The 26,324-nt window shown below is 37.0% G+C and overlaps 1 protein-coding gene across 1 annotated transcript; it reads right to left on the bottom strand.

Moving 5' to 3' along the window:
- Positions 1 to 1,966: 1,966 nt before the first annotated feature.
- On the bottom strand, positions 1,967 to 26,320 carry LOC135696540 (uncharacterized). Its single transcript, XM_065215961.2, has 9 exons — positions 26,191 to 26,320; positions 22,078 to 22,168; positions 21,042 to 21,183; positions 20,502 to 20,561; positions 18,097 to 18,172; positions 17,140 to 17,198; positions 15,918 to 15,977; positions 3,368 to 3,422; positions 1,967 to 2,535 (listed from the first exon to the last, which is right to left on the bottom strand). The coding sequence occupies exons 1-9, from the start codon at positions 26,231 to 26,233 to the stop codon at positions 2,450 to 2,452; spliced, it is 672 nt and encodes a 223-aa protein (XP_065072033.2). The 5' UTR covers positions 26,234 to 26,320; the 3' UTR covers positions 1,967 to 2,449.
- Between the last annotated feature and the right edge of the window lie 4 nt (positions 26,321 to 26,324).

Genomic DNA, 26,324 nt, shown 5'->3' with positions numbered 1-26,324 from the left:
ATGAGACAAATCAACAAACGGTCACTATAATAAGACAGACGATAAAATATGTGACGGTGATGTAAATCGCTTTGTTTTCATTCAAAGTTTCTGAGTCTGCTTCTATATGGATGCACTAATAACTATTCATACATAAGATACAACATGGAATGAATCGATGTATAAAGGAATAAACTAGTGGAGTGGATACGGAAAAGAACGCGACAGTGACGCGTACAACGCTACAAGAGTTGATTTAGGAAGTCAATACGAAGATTTAAGCCTTTCCAGAAAGCGAAAACAGAACGCATAAAATCGAAAATAATGTGAGAAGAAGAATGGCAAGTTTGATTGGTTCTCTGTTTCGATCAACTGGCAACCGCTAACCCCTTACATACTTCATTTAAGCGTTTTGTAATCTTTACGCATAAAACAAAAAAGTCTGAGTTATGTACATAGAAATAGTTCGTTTCCTCGCTTGGTTACTGAAAAACAGTTACATGGAAAATGTCGGCTTTCCGCAGACTTCTTTCCTATAAAACACACAGAAGCTATGACGGAATGACCTGTCAAAAATCTGGTTCTAATGTCGAGAGGTGTCAAAACGGTTGTCATATCGTTCTGCGCGCGGACATACCAGCGATGGAAGTCGGGTCAAACACGTTTGGCATGAGAGATATGTCGCAGCTACGAAGATAAATGTTTAGTCGAAAATTCATAGAAAACCCTAGTAGCAAAAATGACAATTGACCTTTATTTTTTTGAAAGAGCGAACACCACTTGCTTGTTTTGAAAAAACAGCAAGTGGTGAAAAGGCTCTCCGAGACTGACGGCACAACACTGAATTAAACATTTGAAGAACATGCGTTGCAAAGTTCAAGTGATTTCACACCCTTTTTTATGATTCAAAAGAGCTTCTTTTATAGCAGTGTGCATCCCAAATGAGACCGAACAGTTTTCCAGTTGTAAAAAACACGATTCATTCAGTTTAAATTTCTGAAAAGATTAAGAGATTGCATCTAAATAGGGTGAAAAGGTAGGGACCCTGTTTCAAACAATAACTGGACTTAGGCCAGGTCAAATCAAAGGACGAAATACTCAACAGAAAGCGATGCACAAGCCATATGTGCTTGTGTAAATGTCACACCAAAATATGATATGTTTGATAAATATGTCAAAAGGTGCAACATAGATCTTGTCATTTGAAGCTCATTTTTGTCAACTGTTGTGAACCACGAAGCAAAACATAGCTACTTTGGATGGTAGCTCTTGCATGTTTACCTGACCAGTGACATATTTGTTGCGAGAAATGTATACAGAAAGCGACAGGGAAAAGTTAAAAACAAACTTCGAATACCGAAACCTACGCAGCTCGGCCATAATTTGACAGTGTGACGCAAAAGAGAGAAGTGAAACCGTCCCCATTCATATGGTTTATGATATGCAGTTAGGAATTTCAGGCTTAGTGTTTCAGCTCTGTTATGAATGAGTGGAAAAATGAACCCGAGCCAGAGTTTTAGGGCCTGATTATACAGAAGCAGACTAACCAGGTAGACAGGTATACTAGTTTGCCGAGATAGGATTTACGCTGACATCGATCTGCAGCTTAGGTAGCATTGACTGACAACTTTCTTTCGATTGTGTGAATATGTGCCAAGAAAGGACTGCATGATTGCTTGCTAATTATTACCGATTCAGCCGTCAGGCATTAGGCATCGAGAGGCACTTATATTCTTTGATCAATAACAATGTTCCGACTCTGATGGGCGTCGGACGAAGACGAAAAGTACTTCATGACATGTTTCCGCTTTCCCTTGCTATTTTAAATTTCTTCAAAAGTTCTTTAATATCAGTTTAATATCAAGAGGCAAATAAAAATTTTCAATATTCGGCAAGTTTTTCATTTCTTGATAAGTTACAAAGACTTGACATTCGAAAAATTCAGCGATTTATTAAAAACGCAAAAGTAGAAAGCAGCACTACAGAATGATAGGTATCAATTCGCTTTCTATAAAGCTTAAATACAATAAAAATCTTTTAGCAATATTCCGTAAATATTGACCATCTATATAAATTGATAAATAGTTCTTAATCTCATGTTGGCTCTAATTCTTCAAATGAGATAACGGTTTAAAAGGCACTTATCATACACGAGAACGGTAAAAAGGCTCTCGTTTGTTGTGTAAGAAGTCAAATTCTTGAAAAGTAGAATGAAGCAACTGTGAAAGGAAAATGACATCATTTGACGTCACTGGGCTCGCCCTTCCTGAAAGCCCGAAGCAAACTTTCGAAACGGAACTGCCAATGATGAAGCAAGGCTCAACAAAGGCGATCCAACATTTCGTGCATTAACTTCTACTTAGAAAAAGCCATGGCTACTCCATTCAGAAATATTTTCTATTATTAAATACGCTATCAACATAAGATGCACTGAACCTTTTTAATGAAGTCAAGTACCATGGTAAAACTCTCATCTGCTTTCTTGAATAAGTTTGGGATCTTTCACGTGGTTCTTGAGATATTTCATCATTCCAAAAGCACGAAATCTCTTTACACCTGCAAAAAAAAGAAAAGCGCTAAGCTAGAAATAATGCACAGAGGCTGAGGATAGTCCACAAATTTAGATTAAGGGCGGTCTGAAATGTTTTGTGTTAACATCTTTATTCCCTCATCTGTTTACACTGAAAGTTGTGCAGGCTACAAAAGACTAATTTCACTCCATCTTGCTTCATTAATATTCCTAATTATGTTCCCTCTTTAATTAAACATTGGTTTACATGGGCAAAGACTTTCAAAAAAGGAATTCAAAAAGCGGATGTCGTTTACAAGGCTGGTAAACAGGCACGATGGGTACGTTTGGCAGTCTTATACTAAATAACCCAATGAATGCATGGTAGCAAGGGGAATGTTAAACATGGCTTTGAAAAAGTACTAATTCGGAGGCGTACTTTATCTTTTCATCTGACACTCAACAGAAAATAAAACGACCAGCTGTAGGATACTGATGGAAAACTCTATAGGCAATTGGCACTGACTGGGCAACAGGCATATGGCAACGTTCCTGTATGGCCTATTTCGATCCACAAATGGGTTCATATAATTTATTCCATTATTCTAACATTCTATACTCCTGAGAGTGTCGGACAAAAGTGTTTGAATGTTGGTTTTTTCAAAGCAATCTTTAAAATTTGTACCCCAAAATAATAGAGTGGTAAATTTTTCGCTGACAAATAGCTACCAGTAACGCATTATTACTTCTTTCTCCAAAGTAAACCAAAATCTTGTATATTACCATCAATATACTTACTTCGTGTTTTAAAAAGCAAGATTTGTCAATTAGCAGATACAAATTAAGTCAATAGAGGATAAAATGTCTTATAGAACGTACCGAATATCTTGTAGAGTTCCTCGTCACAAATAACGAATTGCTTGTTAGATGGGTCCTGTTGAAAACACAAAGCAAAATATAAAAAATTATCTTTGTTAACATCTGTTAAAGCAAAAATGCCAGTTTCTAAAGCGCACTATTTTTGGGGGAGGAAAGGGGACATTTTAGCATTCTTTATAACATGCTGATACCAATAGATGGCTCACTTCTTATTCTCAACCAGCATTCCCTCCCTCAGTCGAAATTTTAATCAATCTAAAAATGCTAAACCAGTATCAAATGTGGACGGATGTACTTAGATCAACCGTTAATTGAAAATTCTAATCATTACTTTACATCTCTGGCACACCAACTTATTAAAAAATATGCCTGAAGATGGGCAAATCCCCTTTGTTGAAAAGATACCAATAACCAATTCTAACACAAGCCTGCGAGGATAAAGGGATAAAAGCAAGCATTGTTTAATGACAAAAATTGCACCGAATTCATTCAATGTTTTTATTACAGATGAGGGCAGGATAATGAACGAAATATGAATGCTTCGAATGAAATTAATTTCCTTATTCTCTACAAGCGGCTTCTTTTCGTTTCTATCGAATTACATGGTTGTAAAGATACAAGTTTTCAATTTGATAAGATATTGTGCGCGCTTAGAGAAGGACAAAGCAACAAAAACAATATTACAACATTTCAAAGATTGCCGAGTTTGGTTTACTATATTTCCTTTTAAAATCAGAGGACAAATTCCAATATCCCTGGAAAGCTTGGAAAGCAGCCTGTAGAACGTAATTCATTTGGAATGTCTCCTTCAAAAGATAAATAGTTTCGTTTTCCCAAAATCTTTTACCCTTGCCAAACATAAAAAGCATAATTTCTGAATCGATTTTGTAATGGCTGAGGTCCATTTCAAGTACATTAAGATCCATGATGTTTTGAAGCAAATTAATTTTTTTGACTTTGGCAACAATTGAGTGGAACCGCCGCCAAAGTCGAAAGAGTCAACTGAAGACCACGCCAGTTGCTAACATTGGAAAGTGTGTAATGTCAGACATGTTCATTGATTGTGTCCAGAAAGCGATCATTCGCAAGCAACGGCATCTGCGTTTAAGGTATTTAGCCATTGCCTTCCTCTGCACAGGGCCTCTAACCACGGGGGGTCATGGTCCCTCACTATCTGCAAAGCAATAGAGCTTTTGTGCAAAATCTGTTGTTATGTTTCCTTAAATTGCCCTTAGCCCCCTTCTTTCCAACTTGGAGCCCCGGCTGCAGGGAGTCATTTGCTTTCGGTTTAGGTCACTATAGCAAGCCATTATTTATAACTGGTCGTTGGCGATACCTGGTTTCCAAATGAGAGCGAGGCAACTTCATGTGATCAGATCAAGTCCATCAAAAGTATTGCAGCAACATATCACGACAGCGTATTTTTTTAGGATGGAGATACCCTCCTTTTCATCACGACTCAAATATTTTAAGGCAAAGTGGAGGCTGGAGGGAGAGAAAAGAGAAAACGCAGGGTAGATCCGGTAAAATCCATCAGCGTAGGCCACCGTGTTTTTGGGAGCAGGAGATCCAAAGAGATAAGACCACCATCCTCCGATGTTTAGATCAGAACAACAGAAACACTGCTTGAAATAAAAGTTCGTTATAGTAACAAACAAGAGGGCTTTCCTAGAAAACTTTTGGCTGGGACAATTTCAAGGCTAACCGAGGAAGACGATTAAAACAAAATAATATCAGTGCATGGCTAAAAATATGACAAATTACATCAGAATGGATTGACATGAAGCTCTGCTAAATATTACCTTTGAATCTGGTTGTTGTAAATATAAGACAGAGCAAAAAACCTACACAATATTGAAACAAAGTGAGTCAATACAGGCAATGTATTTATATTTTCGGATGTGGGATACAAGTCCCTTTGGTGTCACGAGAATATTCTCTCAGTCGAAAAAACATGCAACTGAAAAATGATTCAAGTGAAGACGGGAAGATTGCATGAATAGGTTGAATATGATTTGCTAATCTTTTATTTGGATTAAAGTCACATCCTCAAATCTACAACCACGCTTATGGGAAAAAGAGTTGACATTTTTCGTAAAACATGGAGAGCTCTAGCTTTGAAGGCCAAAATTTGATTATAGTTTCTTTGATTCATTTATACAAACAAAACAACTGAGACAAATTTTTAACAAAAAGAAATTTCAAAATGCCTTTTAGGCATATCCAAGCCTTTTTGTCGGACACTCTCAGAGTACCAAATATCAGTATCATGGTCGAAAGTGTAAAGTAAGAAAATATATACCCAGTTGTGCATCAAAAAAGGCCAATCAGATACGCGGGCGTGACAGTCTAGGTTGCCCATTCTGCTGCTTGCCTAGAAGTGTTACCAATGGAGTCCACGGATAAAAACTAACTTCTTTTGTCTACACAATGGCGGATTTTCATTTTTATGTAGATAGATTCTAAAACTGCTAGATGTAAAGACGACAGGGCTCTGCGAAACATGTCGCTTTTGTAGTTATAGCACAAGCTGGTTTTTCTAGTGAGGTTTCCAATGGCAGAATCACAAGATTTGGTTGATGTGTTAGACCTGCAAGACTCAGAAGAGGCTGTTCTCTCCAGTGAAGGGTCTTGCTTCATGCATTGGAAGGCACATGCTGATTTATTCTATTGCCATGACATGTTACCGATCCATTGTAAACTTACACTGTGTGTGTTTTGTTTTGTGTTTTGTGTTTTGTGTACCTAACATCAAGGCATATCATTACATTACAAGATGTGTCAATGTGTTCCCACAAAAGGAGAAAAGGCTCCATCTGAGTTGCATTGGGCCTTCGCTGTACTGTACTGTACTGCATTGGGCCTTCGCTGTACTGTACTGTACTGCATTGGGCCTTCGCTGTACTGTACTGTACTGCATTGGGCCTTCGCTGTACTGTACTGTACTGCATTGGGCCTTCGCTGTACTGTACTGTACTGCATTGGGCCTTCGCTGTACTGTACTGTACTGCATTGGGCCTTCGCTGTACTGTACTGTACTGCATTGGGCCTTCGCTGTACTGTACTGTACTGCATTGGGCCTTCGCTGTACTGCACTGCACTGCACTGCACTGCACTGCACTGCACTGCACTGCACTGCACTGCACTGCACTGCACTGCACTGCACTGCACTGCACTGCACTGCACTGCACTGCACTGCACTGCACTGCACTGCACTGCACTGCACTGCACTGTACTGTACTGTACTGTACTGTACTGTACTGTACTGTACTGTACTGTACTGTACTGTTACAGTACAGAATTGCACATTAAAATATTCAACCATCTATCTTATTTTCACATATCAGTTGTAAAGTAAGAGAATTTCCGAACAAAATGATTTTGGGGACTTTTTCTCAAAAAGGAAATACAAACCAGAAGAGTATAAGATTATAAAGGTTATAGCGACCACATCAAGCATTCTACGTTTAGGTGCCTAATTGCCGTCCCTTCCCCCCGCTAATTAATTTTTGAAAATTTTTCCAATCCCCCCGCTCTTATAAGAACCCCCCCAATTAACTTTGGTTTTTTTGTGTTAAGTACTGTAGTTAAAAAAATCAAAACTTTGCGATTTTTACTGGAATATAAAACGAATAATACAGCTGAAGTTTGAGGATGTGTGGGGATATATCAATTTGTATGATATATCAATTATGTTAGCTTCTATAAAAAACTGATTTTAAGTGCATTTTGAGAATTTAGCATATGTAACTTCATAATTTAGAGCCCCGGTAATGGGAACCCTCCCGCCAAATAACTTGAACATAAAATGCGACCCCCCCCCCACATCATTTCAAAAGACATTGAAATGATTACCAACACTTTGTTCAGATACAAGATACTTTGTTCAGATAGACAGTAAAATCAACTGGGACAAGCATTTCGATACTACCAAGACCAAGGCTAATCGAGCCCTTGGACTTTTTAAGTATTCTAAGAAATATCTTCCATCTGACATCCTCAACAAAGTGTATAGAGGAATTGTTGAGCCCCATTTGAGCTACTGTTGTTCCGTTTGGGGCAGCTGTAATGAATCAAAGCTTGACGACTCGCAAAAAATCCAAAATAGAGCTGCCAGAATTGTAACTAGCAGCGCATACAATGCGTCTGCTGCTCCGATAATTCAGAATATTGGCTGGCCAACTATCAGGATTATTGTTAATGGCCAACTATCAGCCACACTAACTTACAAATCTTTAAATTTGCTTGCACCAGACTACTTGAGAAAATTATTCGAAAAATGTTCGGATGATAGAGAACGGTGTCTGCGTTCATCAGAAACTGATCTTAAGATACCGCTGCTAAAAACGATAAATGGCCAAAAGGCTTTTTCTTTTCGCGGTCCAAAACTGTGGAACAGTCTAGAAAAAGCTACTAAATTGCCCCCCTCCCTGAAAACCTTCAAAGAACAGCTATAGTCGGGGATAACTTTTATTTCATCTCTACGTTCCTTTTCTAAAGCGTTACTTTTATATAAAATTGTAAATTAGGTTCGGTTTATAAATTCCTTTTGTTATTAGTATTAGTGCTTATTTGAATATTTTAAACAGGTCAGTTTGAAAAATATATATATGTATGAACCTTTAACCTGTTTAAATATTATAAAATAAAATGAAATGAAATTCGCATCCAGGGAAGACGCAGCCACTTAAAATTATTCCAAGACGTAAAATGATACCATAATCCTACAGGTTTAGCTGAAGCCGATGGCAAATCATCCGCTCTTGCTAAGATTTAAAGGAGAATTATCTCGAGGAACCTTGATCAGAAATAGATTATTCTCTTGCTAAGATTTAAAGGAGAATTATCTCGAGGAACCTTGATCAGAAATAGATCATTACAGCTGAAACCAGTCACAATTTAACGCAACTGCCTCTGCTCATCTCGGGGCAAGTCTCTTCACGTCGCATTTCAAATGACATTCTATCAACATTTCTTTCATTGTGCAAATTTAGCGGGGTGATTTGAGGTTTTTGCCTGTTTCTCCCACAAATCAAAAAGCAAACCAATGCATTAGACATGACGTGCAAATGAAACGCAGCAATGCCTGAAACAGGGAGTCTTCTACTCATACATTATCTTATAAAAAAATCAGTCAGGGGTTATTCTAACGTGGTTTTGTTACCATTTTGTGGTATTGTCAATTTGTTTTGTGGTGTTGTGATTCCAATATTGTGGTGTTATAAAAAAATCAACCACCTGGGATATATTTTAGCAGAATGTAGCAATCGTTCGGTAAAACAAAAAAGATTTCAATTTCAAAAACGAAATCAAGTAAAAAACCTAAAATAAAAGAAGAATTGTAGTAAGAAGTCAGTCAGGCCTTAATCTTAATTTTTTTTACTTTTGATATCGGCTGTTTGTCGTCTTTATCAAGTTCATTTAAGGTAACAATTTCTGCATCTATGTACACCCCTCAAAACCAACGCTATCTTTTCTCTTTCTTTGCTTGGTTTTTGCCCTCTCTCTTTCGATTTAAGTCATTTAATGTCACACGGACGAGGGTCCCACTTAGGCTCAAATTCTGTGTTGCAAAAGCGATCTTGCAATTTTTATTTGCAATATCACAAGCTATTGCTAAATAGTAGGGAGGAACACGTTGTTCGCATCCTCGTGAACTGTGATTCCTTTTAGTTAATCTTGATACGTGTCAGTTTCATTTCCAATCCCTCAACCAATCAGGCCTAAAAGACTTTTAGTTAGACGGCATTGGTTCTTCACGGCATTGGTTCTTCACGGCATTGGTTCTTCACGGCATTGGTTCTTCACGGCATTGGTTCTTCACGGCATTGGTTCTTCACGGCATTGGTTCTTCACGGCATTGGTTCTTCACGGCATTGATTCTTCACGGCATTGGTTCTTCACGGCATTGGTTCTTCACGGCATTGGTTCTTCACGGCATTGGTTCTTCACGGCATTGGTTCTTCACGGCATTGGTTCTTCACGGCATTGGTTCTTTACGGCATTGGTTCTTCACGGCATTGGTTCTTCACGGCATTGGTTCTTCACGGCATTGGTTCTTCACGGCATTGATTCTTCACGGCATTGATTCTTCACGGCATTGGTTCTTCACGGCATTGGTTCTTCACGGCATTGGTTCTTCACGGCATTGGTTCTCGTCATCAAGGCCTTGAGATAGCCTTCATCTTTTTTGCTTTCGAATGAATTTGAAATAGACGGCTGTTGCGTTCCAAGTTGTCAAATGTGAACCAACAAGCTCATAAAGATACTCTGTAAAGCTCACTTGAAAAAATTGCGGCTTTTGTATCTCTTGTATCTCTTGACTGCTGGCTTTAGGTCTTCCACAACTTTTCTTCGCTCTCATGTCTGTACACCTCGCGGTACACCTACCGTGTGGAAATATGCATTGGATAAAACACCACCCCTCCCTCCTCTGTATTTCTTAAATATTTACGGTCTTTCGTGCCAGTATTTTTCAGCCTTTGGATCCACAGCATATTTCTTATCGAAAAAATGTTAAAAAATGAAATTTAATTGCCTTTACACAATCTAAGTTCGATCCCATTGAAGTGTCTTGATCAGCTATCTCAATCAAAAAAAAAAGCATTTTATAATAAAAGAAAATATTCTTATTCACTCAGTGTTAAAACTGGGTCTGTTTTTTATATCATTTACGTGAAATTGGAGACTTCTCATGGCACATAAGATGAAATCTCACGGCAGACTGGCGTGTTGCCGCACAGTGGTCGAAAAATAATGTCCTTAGTCAAAAGAAGTTTTTTATTTTTTTAAAACCAGTGGTTTACAGTTCCCCGTTGCTGCAGTTGCTCTTGTCAAGAGTAGAATTATAAAACTTTATAAAAAAATTTCCAGCACTTAAGTTTGTTTTGTGGTGTTGTAAATTTTCCTTAGAATAACCCCTGAAATCAATTCTTAATACACTAGGGTATCAAAAGTATTGCACCACCCTGCTCAAAATGGCGGCACTTTTTGTCGACTTTTTGACCATGCAAAACATTTGAATGCATTAATTGGGTGAAGTAAGCGTATTCTAGAGCAAACTTTGGCGGGAAAAGTTTTCCAATCTTGCTGACGCCATAGAAAACTTAGTTAGAAATGTATAAATTACGCAAAAACATTTTTATCTGTAAAAATGTAGCCCATGCCTGAGGAAACAAAATTGTCAAATGAAAGGCGAGTCGCTATAAAATATTCACAGGGAAGTGGTCTTCAGTTTTCAAAAAAATGTTGACCAAGATAAATGCCGTCACACAACAGCTGTGGGAAACTAAAAAAGATTTCTCGAGAGTGTTACAGTAGTAAAGAAACAGAGAAGTGGGCGACCAAAAATAAATTGATGTTAGAGGGGAATGAATTTGTCGGTTTTGACCCCGTTTACACTGTCCCGTGCAAGTTTGGAACCGTGACAAAACTGTCGCGGTTCGCCCTTCCGTTTACACTAGCACTGTGGAACCGTGACGATTTTGCTCTGCTATCCGGAACAGTTTGGACCCTGCTTTGAAAGCGAACGAATTTTGTACCGTCACGGTTCCGTTTTTGAACGGGACAGTGTAAACACCTATCCGAGACGATTTTGTCACGGATTCACAAAGAGGTCTTTTGTATGGCTGTTTCAGGTAATCGAGGCTTTGATTGTGGCGTAACTACGTTGTCAAATTCTGAAGAAAAGGAAATTCTGAAGAAAAGACGACCACAGAAAAGGCTTGTAGTGTTTCCCAGTCCAAGCCTTGATTAGACTTTACAGTTTTGTAGTCTAAAATAACACTGAAAATTAAAGCCACCTTGTCGTTCGTCCAAGTAAAGTTTTTATCGGCCTTCCATTCCATTTTAACTCTCAATAAAAATTCGATTGTTGACTTCGGCGGCAAAATAAAAGCCTTGGTTGACTAAATACAGCTTCTTCTAAACAATGTTCTGCCATTAAATTTTGAAGCCATTACACTGTACCGGTACAGTGTAAACGGAACGGCTAAACGAAACAATTTGGAACCGCGACAGTGTAAACACTTGCGAACCGTAACGGTACAAAATTGTTCCGGGACAGTGTAAACGGGGTCTTTATTTCACTGCGTGTGCACCTAAGGGCAGTAAAAGACATGAAACTCGAAACTGGGCAAGGTTTTGCAGCTTAAAATCCGTCCACAGAGAATATAATGAGTGTTTTGAAAAAATACAAAAGAAAAATTTACCTGAGTAAACGGAAATTATTTTTACAAAGAATTATTTCCAAACAAAAGAAATTCAAGCTTTGACATAGTCAGAGTAAAGTGCAATTTTTAACATCACTTAAAAAGTTTGACTTCAAATGAAAAAGGTTACAAACCGTGATCCAAATGGTGGTCAAAAGACCAGAGAATCATTAATTATGAGAGGTTTCCAGGCCTATTGCGAAATTCCACAAGAATACGTTGGCCAAATGTATGGATCCATTTCAAGGAGGCTTTTTGCGGTTTCAAAAGTTTGCAGCTATCCGTCAAATTATTGAAATTTGAAACTGTTAAAAGACGTTTTCTACTGTTTTTTTAAAACATATGCTCTAAATAGATTGAAGTTTTGATTGGTGGTTGTTTTGCTTTCGACCAATTGCCATTGGCCCTTTAAAAACGGAATTAATTTGCATAACAATAGCTTTCGATCATTCATGCGCCATTTCTCCTCCTTCGAGGTGGTGCAATACTTTTGATACCCTAGTGTATAATGTATTGTTTTTCGTCATTTTGCTTTGTTCCTGCTCGCCCTCGACTATATATCATGGCCACGTTCAAAAGTGCCTAGACAAAAACCATAACTGCCAAGTATCGACACCTTTAGGGGTGGTGAACTGCAATTATAGTAGCATCTCGCATATTTACGCAGGGGAAAAAGCTGATACAATGGTTGAAATGAAGATGAAACTAAAAGAGACGTTGCGACGGAGAAGAACGAGGAAACGGAATTTAAACAAGTAGGAAAATATGCAGGGATGACAAGAAATGAAATTGTTGGTAGTTGATTCGAAAAACACCAGCAATAACTGTTAGATGACAACTGTGCTTGTCAAACCGCACCAAGAAACCTTGGCTAGAACGTATAGGATTTAATGAACCACATTGAATGCCCTTGGTGCCAAAACTGCGCGTTTGGTGAAATGATCTTGAAACATGATGCACAAGGAGGGAGACGTGTATTTAGTCATTTCTAATAATAGATCGCCGATGAGAAGATCTTGATTTCCTGGCAACGAAATGGCCTGGCCAAGGAAATTGCGTGACAAGGAATACTTTCGCCTGTCAATCGAATTCTTTCGCCTGCCAATCGAATACTTTCGCCTGTCAATCGAATTCTTTCGCCTGCCAATCGAATTCTTTCGCCTGCCAATCGAATACTTTCGCCTGCCAATCGAATATTTTCGCCTGCCAATCGAATATTTTCGTCTGCCAATCGAATATTTTCGCCTGCCAATCGAATATTTTCGCCTGCCAATCGAATATTTTCGTCTGCCAATCGAATATTTTCGCCTGCCAATCGAATATTTTCGTCTGCCAATCGAATATTTTCGCCTGCCAATCGAATATTTTCGTCTGCCAATCGAATATTTTCGCCTGCCAATCGAATATTTTCGTCTGCCAATCGAATTCTTTCGCCTGTCAATCGAATTCTTTCGCCTGCCAATCGAATTCTTTCGCCTGCCAATCGAATACTTTCGCCTGCCAATCGAATATTTTCGCCTGCCAATCGAATATTTTTGTCTGCGAATCGAATATTTTCGCCTGCCAATCGAATATTTTCGTCTGCCAATCGAATACTTTCGCCTGCCAATCGAATACTTTCGCCTGCCAATCGAATTCTTTCGCCTGCCAATCGAATATTTTCGTCTGCCAATCGAATACTTTCGCCTGCCAATCGTGTCAAGTCAACCCTAAACACATAGGCAATCTCCCAAGAAGTTTTGTCGGGTGTCGCAATCATTACCAAGATTAGCCATGACTATGGATTAGCCAAACGGGGAAGAGGGATCTACAGATGTTCTGCCAAGTCTTGAAACACGTATGATAATATCGAACTTCGCAAGCCTTCATTCCTCTTCCCATATTTAATGGTACAAAGTTATGTCGAGCAAATGATTTTCTCTCGATTGTTTTGACGTTGTGCTTTGAGAACAACATTGTAGATAGGCGTTATGATTCTACAGCAAGACGAGCTGGGAAAAAATCCGCGAGACATTGCAGCCAACAACGGATTAACAGAGTGGAAATAGCATTAATGGGATGATCTCATGGGAAGTGAAAGAGGCAAAGAACTTCAAGCTTATGGTTTAAGACTGATATGGTACCAGTTATGTTAGTCATGGCTAAGAGGCAGCGCACAAAAACTAGAATGAGGTTATTGACCTTAATATAAATATGATAAAAATTCTCAGTTTGCGTTTGGTCTGCTATTAGGAATATTGAGAACAGTCAAAAGCAAGGGTGCATGCTTGTGGTTAACCTTAAATAACCAAACGTTGATACTGGCAAGATATCACTATTCAAGTTTCACATTAGAAAAAACAGAGAAAAACTGTCTTGTGACTTAAAAACCTCCCAGAATATTCCGATTAATAAAATATATTTGCGAAATTCGCATATTTGAATGATGAATGACATCTTTTGTATTGGAGGCGAGAGATAAAAAATAACACTAGGTTAGCACAAAGGTTAAAAAAAATCAGACTTATGAAATGTGGTTTTTGCAGTTATAAGGAAATTACTTCTAGCTAAAAACAAGTCTACAACAGCATTGTGAGACTAAATTGCAAACCAGTTTTTTCGAATTCACGTCATGCCTTGCCACCACGTTAACAGCGAAATCAATCCTTCTCATTCATCTGCAGCTGGTATTTACCAATCCATTAATAAAAACTTTCGTCATAGTTTTGGAATGTCGAAATAGAAATGTGACTATATTAGTTATCAAATCTCAGTTCATTTAAAAACAAAAGGTTGTAGACATAAAAAATCAATAAAACACGACCAGAAAGGCAGCTAAATTGAACCAATTATAATTTAAAATATTAAAACAGAGCTTAATTCGAAAGCTTCATATTTGGGTCTCAATTTCATTAGACTGTAGCCAGTAGTATGACTTTAAGCGAAAGACTATAACTGGGGCTGACTGTATGAGGTACAGGATCTCATTGCGATTTCTAAAAGCTAACAATATCTGACATAATGGAGATGGAGGGGGTCCTTGAGGGCTACGGCCCCTTCTTTTTGCTAAAATGTGCTCTCTTCGCTTTTAATATGGCCCTGAATGGGCAGCGCCCGCACTCCCTACTATGACTTCCGTTCGACGAAACTGTGAGTTTTCCAAAAAGCGCCTGTCTGAGGGGCAAGTAAAGAAACTGCATTTCATTGCAGTTTTTTATTTTTCAAAGCAAATCAAAATTTAAGAGCAGTCTATAGGGAGAAAGTAATTCTGACATTTTGAGAAAGTCTGAATGCAGAAAGTCTGACATTTTGAATGCAGAAAGTCAGGAGAAAGTCTGACATTTTGCAAAGAAATGTTTTAGGCAGAAGAGAAACCAAAAATAAAATTTGTATGAAACAAGATTCCCGTTATGTTGTTGAATAGGATTAAGAGGTTAAATTTAACGGAGTTCTAAATGCGTAGCGGAATTGAGGACACTCAAGTTATGCTAATTGCAACAATGCGGACATGCATAGAATGTTTGACTGCATGAAATATTTGAAATCAAGTTACCTAAAAACACTTTGGTTAAATCTCTCCATAATAATGTAGAAACGAAATGAAACTTAACTCTTGCAAGTTTGAACAGAATTTAGAAAGAGTTAATGTTGTGAAGTTTTCGTCCTTTTTTAAATAAAATAGTCTGATTCAGTTTCAAGGCCTTTGAAAGTTTGCGGAACTTTAAATATGAAAACGACTCTATGAAAAATATCACTGTACCTCAAACACACAAAGAAGGACATATACAAATATAAGGACTGCACAGGACATATAATCTGACATTTGCAACAAATAACTGTGAAAGCATTTGAAAAACTAAATTGCCCATGTAGCTTTCACAACACAATCATTACAAGACGCAAAGTCTTTTCTGGAAGCTTCCATTGTCACTAAATCGCAGAGAAATCAAATCGATCCTTAACTGTTTTTTATCGTTTGAAGATACGTGCAGGTGGATATTGCAGGGCTTTAACTTGATAGGAAATGCTACCTCATACAAGCTTAAAGTTTTGCTCATATTTGTAATATAATACTCTGAAAAATTTCGCAAAGTCTGCAGGCGAACTTGCTGACTAGATACGAAGAGCAACGCCAAGGCAGTGGGAGGACTGAATCAACGAGAGTTCGTAACATTTCTAAAAGGAACCTCTGACCAAAGTCTAGTTTTAATAAATGCTTTAATAAAAGGTTGGTTTTTCTCTGAAAATTCATTATAGCTTAATGCCGATAGGCCTCGGTTGCAAGCTCTCTCAACTATTCTATGTGGGAACAAGACACGGTTCAAAACAGGAATGAATGAAAGATATCAGTTCGAACTTACCATAAGATCTCTTTCCTTGAAGAGTGCGTACATCTTTTTTACAACATCACATCTCGGAAGCTAAAATTGTTCAAAAATGATTTCTGATCAAAAATCGATTCATGGTTCAAAACGTGATTTAAATTGTGAAACAACAAAACTCTATTGGAAACAAGAAGGTCCTGAGTTTTTGATGCTTTAAAGAAAGTTTATTGGTTGGTTGCTCTCGTTAAATGGTCTAATAGTGGACCACCTTTAAAATGCAATAAAAAATGCCTAAGAAAGCGTATTAGAAATAACCTTTCTTTTCTTATTGAATCAAAGGTCCGCACCAAACAGTCTCCATAACCGCGCGAAGGATTGTGGGACTGTTTTGTGGGGATTCAAGAATGGCCTAATGCATCGGTCTTACCCAAGAATAACAGAAAAATATCAAATTCATATCTAAACATTGAAACGAAAGCACTGGTTTTTGGAAAACGATAGTAGATCTCAAATTCAGCTAAAGAGTTGAGCAAACTTTTGATAATACAAGGCGGAGCTTGTGTGCCTAGCCATTAATATTGCATCAAATTTCAGTTAATAAGCGGCAAAATCAGTTTTTTGTTAGCGGATGGTATTAGTAGCTTGAGGCCATTTGGAGTGCAGCAATTCACAACACAGGCTTGCTTGAAGCCATTTGGAGTGCAGAAATTCACAACGCAGGCTTGCTTGCACTGCAAAAACACAAATGGTCCTACGTTTTCAATTTCACAGGATATCAGACACACTCAGACACACCGAAGAAGCAGACACAGAAGGCTTTTACGTAAATAACTCAAAATTTTCATCGAGAAAAAAGCTACCCAGGGTTATCTGTACTGACATTGTTTTGATCAATGTAGTCTTATCAAGCATTTCCAGGGTGGTCATTGGGATCCCTGATATATCTAGCCACAGTCACGATAAGAAAAAACCAAATTTTATGAAAAGTTTGTGAGAATCTGTAGACATATCAGGATTCTAACCAGTATGTTATGATACTTGGTTTTGAAAAAAAAAGCTGCAAGCACTTGTATCTTATTGTTTAAGTATCAGCATGATGTCAGTTCATTCCCGATTTCAAGAAAATCGAACGTGTTTCTGGAGACAAACCAGGCAACTCAAATAAGGTTTACATTTTGAACAAGGAACTTAAGCGAAAGAACCTTAACACATAATTCTAGATGAAATCACAACAATACATGTATGTCTCATTAGTTACCTTGTCTGTTCCAAACAAATCTGTGAGCTCTTGTGATAAAGCCATATCTCGAGAAAAACCTGAAAAATAAGGTTATGAATTAGGAGAAAATCGTTAATAAAGATACACTATATGTTTAAAGGTTTTATAACATCTTCCCGATCGTCTGAAGATTGCACTGGGTGTGAAACCCAGGAAGATAGGGCGTGTGACATCTTAAAAACATATTGCTAAGCAAAGCAAAGTCAGGTGAATCTATCCAAATTCAACGAGATATAGCCGAATAGCCATAGGCTCTTTTCCTGTCAAATAATTTAATTTTGCCAAGCAAATCTAAATGGCCAAATGTATTTTGGTGACGTCATCGCCTGACAACTCTCACAGGTCTAGGCCTAGCAATGATACGAAATTCAAATGACGCAACTGAATTAAAAAGCAAAAATGAAAAATGGCTTAGCAGTGTATGCTAGAGTATCATTTTGGCGTTTTAATCGATATACACCCAAAGTTCACCAAATTGCACCAAGCTGATTTTTTTATACAGTGAAAAACATTCATAAGATGTTCCTAGGACTTTTCAAATGCATAGCCTGGTCTTCATAAAAGGCAGATTCTCTAGCCTACGAAACCTAAACATTATCAAGATACAAGTAACATGGTAGATACGTCTATGTAATGTCTTCCATTGTTGCAGCTAATAGCCTTGTATACAAAACAGGCCTTGGAAACGAATTGTTGTGCATTTCAGTCGAAATAGGAAAAAGTCAGATCTCACAAGACGAAGGACGAGTTCAGTACTGATTCGCGGGCTAAAAACAGGCAAACAAGAATTTGGGACTCAAGTGAGAAGGAGACAGGTTAGTCACAGCAAACATGACCTATCAGAGTGGTATATCATTTTCGATAAGACTCGTATTATAAAATATTAATATCTCCGTTGTTAGGACTAGACATAACAGTCTATAAATTGTTTCAAACCTGTTTTTTTCTTTGGTTTGTCTGTCTGCTCTGATGACGATGACGACTTCAACTTCTTCGATTTTGCTTTTGAGTTCTATCACGAATAATAAACTTACGGAATTCAGCAGCTGGATTATCTTTATAACACATTCGCATTTGAGAAAAACGATTGGAAAATGGAAGTACAAATTACATCCACGAGTTGTCAACTATGATATTTTTCTCAAAACTATTTCATCGCTATTTTTAATTTCATATACTTTTTGAAGATGTCACCCGGCTTGCTGTTACAAAATCCCGAGGAAATAGCCCCGGCATTTGGAATGAAGCTTTTACGTCACCAGCTCATCAGCGCCGTCGAACAGTTTACAAGCAGTGATGAGACCGGCTTGTAAATATTAAACTTTTACCCGTTATGAATTAAGTTTTAATATCTTTACCCAAAAAGGCCTATAGATTGATTAATATTTTAGCTAAGGATCAGACAAGCTCGTTTAAAAGATAGAGGAATACTCATATTGAGGATTGTTTAGCTTACATCGCCTGGTTACCTCGACTACGCCAATGCCACTGATACGGAAATTCCATGTCCTAAATTTGGAATGAGCGTCATAATGTTTCCTACCAACTACAATCCTTGCCTAAAAACATTACAACAAAACGATATTCCAGCTATAATACTGACATTTTTGAACACCACGATAGACCAGTTTCAATACTGACATTGTTGAACACCACAATATTCAAGTTTCAATACTGACTTTGTTGTAAACCCACGATATTCAAGTTTCAATACTGACTTTGTTGTAAACCCACGATATTCAAGTTTCAATACTGACTTTGTTGTAAACCCACGATAGACCAGTTTCAATACTGACATTGTTGAACACCACAATATTCAAGTTTCAATACTGACTTTGTTGTAAACCCACGATATTCAAGTTTCAATACTGACTTTAATGAGCACCATGATATTCAAGTTTCAATACTGACTTTGTTGTAAACCCACGATATTCAAGTTTCAATACTGACTTTGTTGTAAACCCACGATATTCAAGTTTCAATACTGACTTTGTTGTAAACCCACGATATTCAAGTTTCAATACTGACTTTGTTGTAAACCCACGATAGACCAGTTTCAATACTGACATTGTTGAACACCACAATATTCAAGTTTCAATACTGACTTTGTTGTAAACCCACGATATTCAAGTTTCAATACTGACTTTGTTGTAAACCCACGATATTCAAGTTTCAATACTGACTTTGTTGTAAACCCACGATATTCAAGTTTCAATACTGACTTTGTTGTAAACCCACGATATTCAAGTTTCAATACTGACTTTGTTGTAAACCCACGATAGACCAGTTTCAATACTGACATTGTTGAACACCACAATATTCAAGTTTCAATACTGACTTTGTTGTAAACCCACGATATTCAAGTTTCAATACTGACTTTAATGAGCACCACGATATTCAAGCTTCAATACTGACTTTGTTGTAAACCCACGATATTCAAGTTTCAATACTGACTTTAATGAGCACCACGATATTCAAGTTTCAATACTGACTTTGTTGTAAACCCACGATATTCAAGTTTCAATACTGACTTTAATGAGCACCACGATATTCAAGTTTCAATACTGACTTTGTTGTAAACCCACGATATTCAAGTTTCAATACTGACTTTAATGAGCACCATGATATTCAAGTTTCAATACTGACTTTGTTGTAAACCCACGATATTCAAGTTTCAATACTGACTTTAATGAGCACCATGATATTCCAGTCTAATACTGACTTTCTTGAACACCAAGATATTCCAATTTTAATACTAGCTTTATTGAGCAACACGATAATTCAGACTCGGCTTTACACGCTAATACGGCCATCTCCTTATCCTGTGTTTAATATTGAAGATATTTTTCGAACCTATGCTAGTTCTATATTCAGCCTCAACCAAAGAATATCAAAATTTAGAAGTCGTCTTTTTCTTTAGAGTCTTTAATTCGGTCAATATACAAACATTAGAAAAATATTTTTTGACATTTGAAATCTTTATCTACGCGGAGGAATAGTGGTCGCCGATTGCCCAAACGAGGAATGCGAATGAATAAGTATATTAGCCAGCTTAAGGGGTCAGACGTAAAGCAGACTGATATTTTATCAGATATTTGTCGCCATTTGAGTTGGCTCATTGATATAGACAATGTTTTCTCCATTTGACAACATTACCAAGACTATTGACAGAATTACTCCTAAGGCAATGCCTGGTAACAAAATTCACAGAAGAAAGTAAAATTTTACATCCTGATACGAATCCACATCGATTGCAGCAAAACCATCATCTTCAAAAGCACTTTGTTTCGGATGATATACAATTGAATTTAAATAATCATAATTCAATTAAATATTCTTACCCTGACTGGTGAGGCATGTCGTTTCCGGGCCACTGGATTTTTCGCTTTTGGTTTTGACTTCTGAAAGGAAAAAAAATATAATATACAAATATGGTTACGACATTTTTAGGGAAGCACGAAAAAATAAACTAAGGAACGTACAGAGAAACTCCTACAGAAAAACTTCAACAAGAGAGGGCATTCAGATCTTACAATAGCATTTTTGGCAACAGAGAAGGTAAAAGTCACCCCGGTCTTAACTAGCTCTTTAATTTCAGCTTTGATCACTACATCTTTTTAAATAGCCTTTCGGTTGTGATCAAGAAATTCAAAATAGCGCAAAATGAAGGTATTTTGAAGCCTTATTGTTGTTTCCAAATACTAAAGATGAGCTCGTGTCCCAGTCAAATCTGCAACTTCAGATTCTCACTTTTCGTTGCTCTGTTTCTTGGTTAAAAATAGTGAACATTCCAAAAAAGGATTAAGCTTATCAAGCAACTTCTCTCAATACGGTTTTGCAAGCGTTATTATTAAATATAAAAAATATCATCAAACAGGTACCTTAATTTCTTCATAACTGGAACTTGATTCGTCTGATTCTGTGTTATCTTGTTCTTCTCCCGAGGAATCGTCCGAACCATCTGATTTATTCTGATTTGCATCTTCTATCTCCTTCATTAAAATTTCATCAATTTCTTTTTTCCTGCAAGAGAGCAGAAGTGTCAGGATTTTGCTTTTTGAGAGCTTTCTATGCTTTGGTTTTGTCCTTTTGCTTAGGCCATTGGGTTAACGGATACATAGAGCAGAATTTTGGAATGCTTCCTCAAATCAGCTATTCATAGGAGCCAAACTGCAAAAATGCATTAATGCTATTTATCTTTGCGAACTGGCTACAACAAAAAGTGGGATTCGAACACTCCAATACAATCTATTTATCATCTGTTAGGGTATGCATTTTTCAGCCAGTGCCTTTCACTTTAACATTGAACAATCATACATTGTTTGTCTTTATCACTTAATACGTAGCTGCAATATGCTGTAATTATAATTTTTCTTTGCTGTTACTGCTTAGTGTTTTGACTCTTTAAATTCTTTGTATTTCTAAATTTTGTACTTCAGAGCATTGCTATAACTTCTGTCATCTGAAATCTCTGTCGAGTTTTTTCTTATCTTTTTCCAAATACTTAATGCGTTAAATTCCAATCATAAAATTTTGTTGAATTTTATAAAAATTGGCAAACAAGCTAGATAGAAAAACCATTGTGCATGAATACCAATCCCAATTAGGAAGGGCTAAAGTTGTCCAAACCAAACAGCAACAAGGAACATAGCATTGCAGTTAACCCATCAAAAACAGCATTTGGTGCATGTTCAAACTTCAGAAAAACAAAGCCTCTTATCTGCTGGTTATCAAACTAGCTCGTTTTATTTTTAAAAAACAGCAGCAAAAATGAAGAACATTAAAAAATGATTACAGATCACAAAAATTTCCTGTTAGACGAGAAAAAAATGGAAATGAAAAACGATTTGAGAAACAATTTCATTAGCTTGAATTTTTCAAAAGCAAAGGTATCAAGGAGTAAAAAAGACAAAATACCGGTCTGTCAATTCTATGTTAAATTTCTGCTCAAGTTGCTTTCTCACTTTTTTTGAGGTAAGCTGAGTCAAATCAGCACCAACTAAAATTTCTGAAATGTAAAAAACAACAGAATACATTAAGTACAGAATTTTGGACGAGAGATTTTGGACAAGGAACTTGATAGATATATTTTAAGATAGTTCAGTGAAAAAATCATCTGTCTTTTCTTTACTTGCAAATAAAATCAGGTCTCTCAGCAGGATGTGCACAGTAGCACTCCCTGAAGCATGCAGTCACTTGCCTGGACCAGGTTAAGAGAAGTAAACCGGCACAAGACAGAGGCAGAACCTGAAGATTATTCAGTTTCAATAATTGAAAAACGTAAGACATTGGTTCAAAAGGCTAAGGTGGTTGAAAATACTGCCTTAAAACATCAAATACCCAACTTGTCCAAAGTTTCCTATGATTTGATCTTATAGGCATGTGTAGAAGCTGAGACATCAATTCAATTTCTGTTTTAGCAATTCAACATTTGTTTAATGGTTGGATAGCAGAAAAGGACGGGAAATCCTTTGCAAAATTTTGTCAATAAAAGCAATTTTGTTCAAGATACTTCAAAGTTAGTCATGATTGTCAGCTTTGAGGAATTTTCAAACTTTTTGCAAGTAGCAAGTCCCAACCAATTTTAAAGTTGAAAGAACATTCAACACAGTCATTCATATTCTTCCGAGCACCTGATTGCCAATCAAACTTCATAAACGGAAGATGAAGTTTATGAATTGGAATGCATAACTGCTGAAATATGCTTTACGTAAAAAATGTCAATATGTTTACATGGTTGATGATGTTTGAATAATGTTAAAAAAGTTAGCATCTATCTATAGATCACCATCCATTAACCAGTTACAATGGAATATGTTACAATGTAAAAGTAAAAGATTACCATATTTGCATGTATAAGATGCATCATTGCATAAGACGCACCCTTACTTCTGTGTTTGAATTTTGAAGAAATAGTTTTTACTGTGTCTTACCATGTATAAGATGCACCTCCTTTTCTTAGTTATTATAAAGCATCTTTATTTAATTGAAATAATAAACTATTATTTCAGTGAAAGAATAAGTTATTATAAAGCATGTATATTTCAGTTATTTTATTAATATGGCTGGAGAATTTTGAAGTTTTTACTAAATTTCCGGTAAAGTGTGATTATGCAAATTGGGAGAGCAGCTGCTCCAAGTGTCATAATATTTTGTCTATAAAAAGATAACTTGCCTTTAAAAAGAAATGATGGGACAGTCAATTTTACCAAATATAAGCTGTAGTCTCAAATGAAGCCAATAATGATTTGAAAAAAAGTGCGTCTTATGCACAGTGAGATATGGTAGTGGGTAATGTTGTTATGGGTAATATGACGGATAAAATGATTGTTTGCTCTATGTAAGATTTCTATGAATAACTATGTATGGTTATCATGATTATATAATGAATTGTTTGAATGACAAATATGGGTTATAGCAAGATAAAAAAATTCTAAGTTTAAAATTAACTTATTATTGCAAAAAAGTGGAGGGGGCTTCTAGCCAAATGGCTTCAAGCATCAGTTGCAAGAGTCTGTGTGATCCTACACTTATACAAAGTAGGCCGACCAAGTCCAGGTGTGAAACCTTCCATAGGAGACATGTTGATGTCATGTGTAGGATCCACGAGGGCACATCTTAAAACAAACTTTATTCAAATTATATGGAGAAATTGACAGTTCTGAAACACATGGCATTTTCTGATAACTTTTGCCCACCCAAAGCTGTAGGTTTGTTGGCTCACCCAAGTCTACTGTTTCTGACCCAAGTTCTGTGCACTTGAAATACTGTAAAAGAAAGCTAATGAACTTTTGCTGATCCATATTCATCTCAAGGACATTCTTTTGTCACATAATAGATTGTTGACAATGATGGCATATTTACTGAAACAATATTCTGGCAGAATATAAGTGTTGACCAATAAGATCAGGCCTTGCTGTTTAAGGCAAGCAATAGCCTCTCTCTCGCCTCCACACTCCCTTCGCAACCTGTGGCGAGCTGTGAATTGCCCTCCTTAACAGAACATGGTAGAAAAATCGTTCCCCTAAAATTTCCATTCATTTGCCCTTTTCATCTTCACAAAACATTGAAAACTTATAAGGGATAATTGGTTTATTTTTAAATGGCTTTGAAAAAAGCAAATATTTGAGGATGCTTAAGCTTTCCATCTGACGCTCTTCAGAGTATGAAATGTCAAAACATAGTTTGAAAACTCTACCAGTAGGAAATATATATACCCCAGTTGTGGATCAGAAATACCCAAATAGGCCAATCAAAAAAACAAGCACATGACTGTTACGTTAAGGTTGCCAAATATTTTGAAATTCATTTTAAGCACCTGTTCTTACCAGGCTATGTCAACATTGGCAACTCAGTTGCCACTGAAAAAAATCTGCATGTTATTCTGGCCCAGCACTCAAAATGTTTAAGAACCCCTGATCTAGATGTTCTGATGTTTCATACTCTGAAGAGTGTTTGATGAAAAGCTTTAGTATGGCTCAAAATGCTTGCCTTTTTCAACGCCTTTTTTAAACTCTGTACAAAAAAGATTGTTTGGTAAGATACTTGTTATTTTTGTGTTAAACAAGCTTTACACCAAACTAAAGAGTCTGTTCTTTTGAATCTTTGTGCAAAGGGGATTCCTGAGCCATGGTTTAAGCTTATATAAATTGATCAGAGTAAAACAGCATACTCCTTGACTTCAAGACTATTTAAAGGCAATCAATAGATACTAAAGGGGCTTAAGCCATCTGTTGATTGCCTTTAAAGCTGACTTAGCTTGCCTCAGAATTTAGGGGAGGGATTCACAGCTCACCTAAAAAATACAAATGACCTGTAAGATGGCAAAAAATAGAATCATCCACTAGCAAAATCCCATCATTTGAAAAAAAATTGAGCAGGGTAAATAAATTAGAGTCTTCAAGAACAGAGCTAGCCAATCATCCATTTTTTTCACCACTGCTCAGATCCAGCCAATTTGTTTTCATTTTGTAAAGAGGCCAGTAAAGACGAAAAAGCCAATAAAAATTGAGGGAATTAGATGGCTAGGGAACTGGCATTAGCTTTTGTGTTCAGAGCTGCTTCTCCTCCGTATTACTAGATGTACAATCAGAAAAGTTGCTTAATTCTTTTGGCTAAAGAAGTGCCTGGTCAAAGAAAAGGGAATGAGGATGTTTTGAGTTTGACAGGAATGAGAATGGTGCAGGGCTTTCAATGGGGTGCGTGCGATAGCGGGCACGGGCCTGAGGTTATATTTGATAGCGATTAGTCACCAGTTTTAAAATTAGTCCCAGAGATAAGCAATGAAACGTTTCACTCATTTTTGCCCTGATTGAATCTGCTTATGTTGGTTGTACTCCAAGAAAACCGAATTCAACCGAATTTTGAAAATGGGTACGACAGAGTTTTAGATATACTCTCTTGCTATGCATAATTGTATGAAGCACTTCAATAATGACAATTTTTGCATTCAGTGTTAACATTTTGTGGCATCGTTTTTTCCCCACAACTTTGGATAGGAGATGCAAGCATTACTGTTGCATCTGATTCAATGCTATTTTCTCTTCAGATTACTATTGTCTTTGACGCTATACCATTGGCTGGTTGAAAATGTAAACAAACAATCTGATTTGCTAAAAATACTTTTCATCCTTGTTTTCAGCCGCACAAAAATTTTATCTGTGTTATTTGCACAATGAGAATGGTGCAGGGCTTTCAATGGGGTGCGTGCGATAGCGGGCACGGGCCTGAGGTTATATTTGATAGCGATTAGTCACCAGTTTTAAAATTAGTCCCAGAGATAAGCAATGAAACGTTTCACTCATTTTTGCCCTGATTGAATCTGCTTATGTTGGTTGTACTCCAAGAAAACCGAATTCAACCGAATTTTGAAAATGGGTACGACAGAGTTTAGTTATTTCCCTTAGAATAGGCTATGAAGACACACGTGGTTTAGGAACCAAGCCTGGCATACACTCTTTGCTGTTGAAAAAAACCCTTTCCCGCAGGTCAATACTTTAAGTAATCGATAGAAATTTGAAAGAGTCTCACCCTTTATTTCCTTTCTAATAGCTTTAGCATTTATTTCAGACATTTTCTTCAGAGAAAGAGATTCTTCCACTGCAAGCAAAATTTATTGTTCGTATTCGTCTCTGAAAATGAAACCGTAACCTGAAACGAGGCAT

This window comes from Rhopilema esculentum, chromosome 14, assembly GCF_057945365.1.
Source record: "Rhopilema esculentum isolate cy_ngs chromosome 14, ASM5794536v1, whole genome shotgun sequence".
Lineage (NCBI taxonomy): Eukaryota > Metazoa > Cnidaria > Scyphozoa > Rhizostomeae > Rhizostomatidae > Rhopilema > Rhopilema esculentum.
This window is presented reverse-complemented; position numbering and strand designations above follow the sequence as displayed.